The sequence below is a fragment of the Erpetoichthys calabaricus genome (genome assembly GCF_900747795.2).
Source record: "Erpetoichthys calabaricus chromosome 1 unlocalized genomic scaffold, fErpCal1.3 SUPER_1_unloc_17, whole genome shotgun sequence".
Lineage (NCBI taxonomy): Eukaryota > Metazoa > Chordata > Cladistia > Polypteriformes > Polypteridae > Erpetoichthys > Erpetoichthys calabaricus.
In genome coordinates, this window is record NW_026261582.1 from 1,875 (window position 1) to 12,145 (window position 10,271).

The following is a 10,271-nucleotide window of genomic DNA, read 5'->3' on the forward strand; positions in this document are numbered from 1 at the left end:
AATACTTCCTCACAAACTGTCCTTATTCCCTGGATATCCCTGACCCCATCAAATTCAAATTTGACTTTTACTTTTACACGCAGACAATTTTCTGTTAGATTGGCCTTTGCAATGACAATAAGGCACAGGGCCAAACTTTCAAAAAGATATGCCTGTATCTGCCAAAACCAGTTTTCGGTCACGGACAATTGTATGTTGCTCTCTCCAGAATTCCATCTTTTCATTCACTCAGTCGTATCCTCAAACACACCCCATTTAGACAACTGTGTCTTTCAGGAAGTGTTCACCCATCAATAAATAATTATGCGGCATATGCTACGCTGCGGGTTGACTACTACACATTATTATCTACGTGGTATAGATTCTGAATTGACCACGTTCAAGAACTTGGGAGTAAAGACCACTGTAAGGAGCTCTGGACAGGAGCTTGTTGGTGTTTGTCATGATGACAGCCCTAGTAGTCTTTAGAGGATAGCAGTAGTAAGGGAAACTGTCAAGTTGAAGAATGAAGCCTTTAATGTAATCTTAGCAGGAACATCTCCTGATGTGAATGAAATTAATCAAAAAGGTGACAGACACCTGCAATTGATTAATAAAAACCCACAGAATGAATAATTAAGACTTCATTTGCATACATGAACTTATATTAAATTTAATACACAGTAAAACGCAACACATTTAATTTCATTTACCATAGTGCACGTCCATGACTATTATAAAGGGCTGTATTAGTGAGACCCGTGTGAGATAAAGCTGACCAGTCCTGGTTTCACCTGCCACTCCTCATCCAGAGCAGACACTAATACGAGTAATGGCTCTGATCTCGGGTTTCTTCAACTTATAATTTTTTTCCCTAGATAAATGGTGCTCCTATGGGTCAGTACATTAATACTTCACTTTGTTCATTCTTCTGTATTGCTTTAGTGATTTAAATGCAAAATATATACCAAAATAGCTTATTTAGGAGTCCACATAATGCTCAATTGAATAATGGCTGTATTGTAAGAGTACTCCATGACACTATCCTTCAATTACTGTTGTTACAAATTAATCTAAAAAATTAATCAACATAACTTTTGTGGTTTTTGGTGTGACATATGAATTGTTCAGATTGGAAGACACACCCTGGTTCTTTGCATTCAAGGCCAGTAGAGAAGCCCAGAGGAGTTTGATTGAGGATGGCATGGCGGCTGATAACTCCGGAGCAGTTTCCACTGTTAATCAACAGGCAGCCTTTATATCGAAGCAAAATGGAGTTCTAAGTGTGACCTGAATGCATCAGAAGAGAGGAGGTTATCTGACTTTCTTAGTAATATTGTAGAAATTAGAAACATAAAGCAGAAACTCCTGTCAGTTTTAATTCAGGTCTGTACTCAAATTGTGCAGCATCCCATGGAGAATACAGTCCTTTTATGCTGAGACCCAATATCCACACAAGAAACTTTACAGACAATAAGATGGATCAAGGAGAGGCAAAATCAGAATTATTGAAGTTCCATATAATAAGAGTGGGAAAATGTTTGGCTTTATGAAGAAATAATGGCTTTTTTGGTTTTCAACCATTTCTAATTTCAGGCCGGGCACACACAATACATACCAGGCAAAGTGACATGTCTACGTCCAGTTCTGACTGAGTTACTATTCTGAAAGATGCACACAAAAATTCAAATGTAACATTTGAAGGATGGAAGGTCTAATTTTACTCCCAATTATTCAGTTAACACAACACCAACCCCTCAAGACCTCATCTCTGGTGATCAACAATGCTCCTCAAATTGATCTTTCTGCTTTCCTGATATGTCTGGCCAAGCTTCAGACTTCTTCACTGGGGGGCAGCGGTATTTCACTGACCCTCACCAGACGCTCAGTGTCCTTGACTCCTTCATGTCACTGGTGCTTGACCGCTTTGACTGTTTTATGTATGATATACCAGTACTGCTTAGAAATTTTCCTGAATATTGATTCATAATGGCTGCTTCTTCCTTTTTTTTCGTGTGTGTATTTTGTGTGTGTACATACACATGTGATTAGAGAGTCATTGCCGGTTGTGAGAGGTCAGGACCTTTCATGCTCCATACTCTCAACCCACAATTGTTTAATATTTGCTTTCATGTCATATTTATTTTCAGATGTGTTTTTTCATATTTTCACCTCATTGACTCTTGTATTGTGAATGTAGGGGTTAGGATGGGATTGTTTACTGAGCTCTCTCCATGTTTGCCCATTCATAATGTAAATGTGACACTGTTCCCCTAGCTTAGGCGTCACCAAATGGATAGTCATTCCTTCATAAGTGTAGAGATTCTGGTCGAGGAGGAGGCCTTGGAATAATTAATTGTAACAAAGTGCAAATCACATCTAAAAATTTAGGCGAGTTTACATCCTTTGAGGCATTCATTTTAAGTAATAAAACAGATTCCAACCCAATTATAGTGCTAGTCTACAGACCACCAGGGCCATATTCATTGTTCATGACTGAATTCAGCAACCCTTTATCTGATTTGGCTATAAATTATGATCACGTAGTACTGATGGGGGATTTTAATGTACACGTTGATGTGGAAACTGATACTTTTAGCAAATGTTTTACTTATTTGTTAAATTCAGTTGGATTTTGTCAGATTGTCAAAGGTCCAAGTCATAATCATAACCACACATTAGATTTAATTATAACTTACAAAGTTGAAATTCAAAATTTAAATATTACTCCATTAAATTATTTCCGATCACTACTTAATTACATTTGATTTAGTCCTGCCCTTGCCAACGCACTCACAGATTAAAACAAAGACAGTGCGACATCTAGATTGTAATTCTGCTTCAGTATTTATAGATACTTTGTGTAAGTTGAGTGTAATTGTGTTAAACCATTTAGATCAGTTAACATCAAATGTAAACGTGGAAAACAATTTAGACCACCTAACATCACATTATAATGTGACCTTGAGAGATGCTCTGCACACAGTGCCTCCCCTTAAAACAACAGTGATCAAAGCACATAGAAACTCTCCCTGCTTTAATAAAAACACTCGAGCTCTTAAATTAGAGTGTTGAAACCTGGAGTGCAGATGGAGAACAACAAAGCTACGTCTTTCAAATTGTATGGACAGAGAATGTTAAAAAATTTTTAAAAAGCTGTCTTTAAAGCTCGCTCAGAATACTATTCCTCAATAATAGATAGCAATAATAAAAATCCTTGGGTACTGTTTAGAACAGTGGCTAAATTAGCAAATGGGAATTCAGATGTACAGTACAAAATGCCAACCGATATTAGCAGTACAGACTTTATGAACTTCTTCAATGAGAAAATTAAAAATATAAGATCCCAGCTCTCAGCATCACAGTATAAACCAAATACTAGCTTAGCAGACCCTGTCTCGCATTGCATTCAGCACTTTAGCAATTTTAATCCTGTAACTGAGCAGGAAGACTTAACTTTAATTTCCAAAATGAAGCCCATTACTTGTTACCTAGATCCAGTGCCAACAAAACTAGTAAAAAGTGCAATGGATGTTCTTGCTATTCTAAACATTATCAATAGTTCTTTATTGCATGGCACAGTACCTGAAGCACTAAAAGCGTCCGTCATTAAACCATTACTTAAGTCAGACCTAGACGCATGCATACCAAATCATCCACCTATTATCCAACCCGTTATATCCTAACTACAGGGTCACGGGGATCTGCTGGAGCCAATCCCAGCCAACACAGGGTGCAAGGCAGGAAACAAACCCTGTGCAGGGCGCCAGCCCACCGCATACTAAATAATTATAGGCCTATTTCAAATTTAATCTTTCTCCAAAATACTACAAAAAGTAGTCGCCAATCAGCTTCAGTCACACCCTATGCATTACAATTTATTTGAGAAATTCCAGTCTGGTTTCCGCACTGGTCGTAGTACAGAAATGGCACTAACGAGGTTTGTAAACAACATTCTCATATCCGCTGATGAAGAAAACTCCACTCTAATTATGTTGTTAGACTTAAATGCAGCATTTGACACCATTGACCATTCTATTCTACTGCACAGGCTAGAAAATGATGTTGGGCTTACAGGCACTGTGCTCGCTTGGTTTTCTTCTTTATCAAATCGATTCCAATATGTACAGAAATATGCTGACAGTACTCCGTTATACACAGAAGTATTGGGACCTTTACTGTTTTCACTTTACGTGCTTCCACTAGGATCTGTCATTAGGAAACATAATGTTAATTTTCACTCACATGCAGATGACACCCAGTTATACCTTTCATTTAGATCAAATGAAGTTTCTCCAATGTTGTCTTTAATTAGTTGTGTAAGTGAATTAAAGGAGTGGATGAATGAGAACTACTTGTCTTTAAACACAGATACAACAGAGATGTTAATTATTGGAGGGAATGACGCTGATCACAACAATATTTTGTCATCATTTAACTCCGTTGGAATCGCCATTAATTTTACAGAATAAGCCCACAATCTATGAGTTATCTTTGACTCTAGCATGTCATTTAAAGCACATATTACAAAGTTGTCCAAATCATGTTTGTTCCATCTTAATAATGTTGGGAAATTAAGGCGCTTTCTAAATAAACAGGATTCTGAGAAATGTATTCATGCATTTCTTTCTAGTAGGACTGACTACTGCAATGCTATGTTCACTGGATATTCAAATTGTTCTTTATACAGCCTCCAGTTAATCCAAAATGCTGCTGCAAGAATTATTACAAGAATAAGAAAATACGAACACATAACTCCAGTTCTTAAATCCTTACACTGGCTCCCAGTTAAGTTTAGGGCAGATTTTAAAATCCTCCTTTTAACATGTAAAGCATTAAATGGCCGAGGTCCGGTTACTTGTCTGATTTTTTTTTTTTTTTTCTTTCTCTTAAACTTTCCCCTCTGCTGAACTCCCATCTTTGGGGTGATTGATATGTTTTTTTAATTTTATTAATTTAGCAAAACTCTCACAAAATTATGTTGCTTTTCTGGAGGACCCTGTTTTAGCTGAAGAAATTAAATCCATTAACTCTTTTAGGGCGGATGTCGACTTTTGTCGACAGGAGGGGTTGAAGGCAAATGTCGACAAAAGTCGACATCCAGGGATAGGGGGCGACAATCAGCTGTTAATGGCGACAAATCTCACTGTCACGTCACAGGCATTCCCTCTGTGCTTGGAGGAATGCTAGACTCATTGACTCGGCAAATAAACATTGCGTGTGCGTGAGTTGCGAAATGTAAACAAAGGCAAGATGGCACCGACATGTGAAAAGGCAGCGAAGCAAGTGCAGAAAAGAAAACACTTGGCAAATTATGTTTTGCGCATTATCGCGGAGTCGGACTCTTGATTTCTCAGAATCGGACTTAATTGGCAGTGATCAGGAGATCGAGCAAGAGAGTTAGAAGCAGGCATCAGCTGATCAGACACCAGCCGATGCCGCGCGAGCGGATCTGCTGCCAGTTGAGTGCTTTCGCGCAGCCGATGCATCCACGGCAAGGTTCGCATGGGATAAATACACAGACATTGATCTGTTGAGAGCCGATCTGGCTACCAGAGTTTACAAGACGGCATGGCTTGCTGTTGGACACGACAGATCACCAGCTGCTGTACTTCAGGCTGCTCTCTCCTGATGCTGCTTTTCAGCTACTGTCAGACGAGACAAACAGGTAGGCAGAGATTTTTTTTGAATCGCGGGCTGCGTTTGCATCGCATTCTCGTTTTTCAAAGTGGAAACCCACAACGAAAGACGAGATGAAACGCGCTGTGGCATTACAAATAGAGATGAGACAGAACTGGTGATATAACTTCAGGGAGCATTGGTCCAAACGTGTTTTGTCCCCTGGTGGCTTAGGTACATGCTGCTGCAAAGTTTTATTCACTTCTGTAATAAACAGAAGCAAATCCCATGGGGTGAATCAGGCTATAATGCCATACATAAAGTTCATAAAGTTTCAGAAGATGAAAAGAGGTGACAATACAGTTTTTATGCAGGCAGAAAACTTGGTGGCAGTGGCATGGCACGATGGCAAATGGGTGACTTGTCTCTCTACAGTACACACTAACAATATATGTGAGAAAGTGCAGCAACAGACAATTGAAAAATAGGCACCAAAGCAACACATATTGTAAGGAGTGCAATGTGGCAATGACTGAAATTGTCTGCTTTGAGCGAGATCAGACTTTGCTGTGTAAAATGTATGTGATATGTATGTGAAATCATAGAGTATGCAGGCTCATACAACATGCAACAACAGTAACATTTGTCAAAAGTAAATATTTTTTGTTGATTTGATATGTTAAACAATTGCTTTGTGTTCTTTTTTAAAAAATGTTAGTTTTTGGAAAAATATTCAGCCCTGGGAGAAAAGAAACAAAAAAAAAAATTAGCCCTAAAAGAGTTAAATACATTTTAAAATCAAACTGCAACAAAAAAGCCCCTGACGCAGGTGGTATGAAAGCAGAAGTATATTTTGCACTTCGGCCACAAGTGTCTAGTTTGCTGTTTCAGGTCAGGTGTCACGTGGGTCTCTGGGCTTTTTCAGTGACCTGTGTGTTTTATTCATTTAAATTGTAGTCTGTTCTCATTGTATATTTAAAATGTTTTTGCTTTACTATCCTCTGCCTCTTTTTAAAATCAAATTTAAAAAATAATATGGAGTCGGGTGGCTTTGGACTGTTTACAAATATTAAGACACATTCTGTTTAATAAAAGTTCATTTCACATATTTGACATGACACTCTCCAATGTAATGATGGGTCATGATTATTACTTTCTACCTGCAATAATTAACAATATATAATGTTATAATATTTCAAGAATATGATGACAAAATGATAATGCCATTCTGTAATGTAGTTTAAAAAGTCAGCAATAGTCTTGTTGATTGTGCCTGTCACATGTGACCTGTTTATTTTACTATTTTAACTTCTTGGCTCCTATAATTGTGCTCATGTGATGAGTAGTTGAGTCTCTATTCACTTGCAACTTAAGTCTTATGATTGCTTATGCTTATCAAAGTTTGTTCATAAGTTATACCAATATTTGTTTAGTGTTGTAAGATAATGTCAGTATGAAAGTGGTGGGTTAAAAACTAAAATTTTTTTTCTTTTAAACTTTATACAGGAATCAAACTTCACTGCTGTTCTGAATGTGGTAAACGGTTTTCAAAGAGAAGCCATCTTCAGACCCACCAAAGAATCCACACAGGAGAGAAGCCATATGACTGTTCTGAATGTGGTAAACAGTTTTCACATAGAAGCAGTCTTCAGAGTCACCAAAGAATTCACACAGGAGAGAAGCCGTATTTCTGCTCTGAATGTGGTAAAAAGTTTACACAGAGAAGGAATCTTCATATCCACCAAAGAATCCACACAGGGGAGAAGCCGTATTGCTGCTCTGAATGTGGGAGAAAGTTTTCACGGAACAGCCATCTTAAGAGCCACCAAAGAATCCACACAGGAGAGAAGCCATATGACTGTTCTGAATGTGGCAAACAGTTTTCAGAAAGAAGCATTCTTCAGAGCCACCAAATAATTCACACAGGAGAGAAGCCATATTGCTGCTCTGAATGTGGCAAAAAGTTTTCACGGAAAAGCCATCTTCAGATCCACCAAATAATTCACACAGGGGAGAAGCCATATGACTGTTCTGAATGTGGTAAACAGTTTTCACATAGAAGCAGTCTTCAGAGCCACCAAAGAATTCACACAGGAGAGAAGCTGTATGACTGTTCTGAATGTGGTAAAAAATTTTCACGGAGAAGGAATCTTCATATCCACCAAATAATCCACACAGGGGAGAAGCCGTATGCCTGTTCTGAATGTGGTAAACAGTTTTCAGAAAGAAGCAGTTTTCAGCACCACACAATAATTCACACAGGGGAGAAGCCATATTGCTGCTCTGAATGTGGAAAACAGTTCTCTTACAGACATAATTTTCAGATACACATTAAAACTCACTCGGGAGAGAAGCCGCATTGCTGCTCTGATTGTGGCAAAAAGTTTTCACAGAGCAGCCATCTTAAGAGCCACCAAAGAATTCACTCAGAAGAGAAGCCATATGACTGTTCTGAATGTGGTAAAAAATTTTCATGGAGACACAGTCTTCATATCCACCAAAGAATTCACACAGGAGAGAAGCCATATTGCTGTTCTGAATGTGGTAAAAAGTTTTCACAGAGAAGCAGTCTTCAGAACCACCAAAGAATTCACACTGGAGAGAAGCCATATTTCTGTTGTGAATGTGGTAAAAAGTTTTCACAGAGAAGCATTCTTCAGAAACATCAAAGAATTCACACAAGAGAGAAAAAAATGACAGAAACTCCCCCACCTTGTCCACAGATGAACACAGTACAATGCCAAGCAGCAGAAGAAAGAATTCAAAAAGTTTGATGAAAACAAAAAAGATGTAATTGGGGAAAGTACAAGTAAAGTGGTAAATACACAGCCCCCCTCCAACAGCCTCATGTGGAAACAGAACTTCATGGCTTATGAGGGGTGAACTAAGACCAAAAGATGTACGCCTCATCATAGGTGCAAAAAACAGTGGCTTGGACACAGAGTGGTTCAGATCAAAAATACAAAAAATAAATAACCCATAATTGTCACTTCTACCACAAAGAGCTAGAAACAGTCACATATCTTGTTGCTGGGTGCAAGGTTCTGATTACTGAAGGATTTTACACTGCACAACACCACAAAGTTGCCAGGCTCATTTGCTGAAAACTTGGTAAGAAGTACAACTTACCCTCACCAGAAAGACACTGGGACCACAACTCAGACCGCACAATGGAAAATGAGGAGGTTCAGGTCACTTGTAGCACAGCAATACTGACTGACTGAAAAATAGGCCAGAAAACCAGATGTAAAAAATCCTGGATAACAGAAGTATTAGTTCCTAGTGATTACTCAGTCTGAAGAATGGAGAGGCAAGAAAGAAATAAAATACCAAGAAATGCAGTCTGAGATATGACAAATGAAATGTGGACCACAAAACAAAAACAGAAGAAGTGCCTGTTCTAGGATGAACAGGACTGATAATGAAAAACGTTCAGGCCCATCTTAACAAATTACAATACCCCCTTATGACCTACTAAAAGAAGCCTTATTAGAAACAATTCAGGTTGTTCACTGAGTCCTTGTGGGAAACTTACGAGAGTGAGAAGTTAAACAGTCCAATGAGACTGTCCTGACTAAAGATTGACGTTCACTCCTGTTTTGATAGTAAGCACACCAAGAAAATTTGGAAGAATGAAACCTGAGAGAAGCTGAATTGCTGTTCTGAATGTGGTAAACAAATGTGGCACAGAAATACTCTTCTGATGCACATTAAAATTCATGAAGGAGAGAAGCCATATGGGTGTTCTGAATGTGGCAAACAGTTTTCATGGAGAAACAACCTTTTGGATACAACAGCAACATTTATTTATATAGCACATTTTCATGTAAACAATGTAGCTCAAACTGCTTTACAAGATGAAATAAGAAGGAAGTTTAATATAAAACATAAACAAGATGAGGCAAAAATATTATACAGCATGTTACAAAGAAAAGGGTAATGTTGAATGGCCAAGTGAACAGAAAAAAAGCACAAAAAAAAATCTCCAGTTAGGCCGAAGAGAAAAAAATCTGCAGGGGATCCAAGGCCAAAACACTGCCCGGCTGCTACTAGGCATTCTAGATAACATTGTACCTAAATCAGTCCTCATGGTTTACATGCTTCACATGAAGATGTTGATGATGATGGCCATGTGGACATCTGGGACACCCGCCATTCAGTCCATAAGCACGAGGCAGTGTGGTATGTTGATCAGGAGGTGGTGGAGCACATCATCACCACTGAATAAATGGAGAAGACAGCAGAGAATAGTACAGATTAGTATGGAACTGCACATCCCACAAAAAAATGATAATGCAGTGTCCATATAGACTGATAGGGATACAACTAAAATGTAGCTATGAAAAGCCATTTTAAACTAATGGGTTTTTATCATTATGTTTAATGTTCTACAGTATTAGCCTGGTGAATTTCTGTTGGTAAAGTATTTTAAATTTTAGGTGTGTAGCAGCAATAGGCCACCTCACCAATTCTTTTCGGATTGGATCTTGAAATTCTAAGTAGACCTTCATTTGAAGATCTGAGGTTATGACTGGGAGTGTAAGGGGACAGACATTACAAAATGTAGGACTGGGTGAGATTATTTAAGGCTGTGTAAACCATTACAGTCGGTCTCCTACTAACAAACAGGTTCCGTTCCAGCAGTCTGTCTGTAAGTCCATTTTGTTCATAAA

The 10,271-nt window shown here is 38.3% G+C and overlaps 1 protein-coding gene across 1 annotated transcript; it reads left to right on the forward strand.

The window, feature by feature from the left end:
• Positions 1–7,085: 7,085 nt before the first annotated feature.
• On the forward strand, positions 7,086–8,456 carry LOC114642298 (zinc finger protein OZF-like; the record flags this gene model as incomplete). Its single annotated transcript, XM_051921656.1, has 1 exon — positions 7,086–8,456. A coding segment is annotated over one exon (1,287 nt), but the record flags the coding sequence as incomplete, so codon positions are not given.
• Between the last annotated feature and the right edge of the window lie 1,815 nt (positions 8,457–10,271).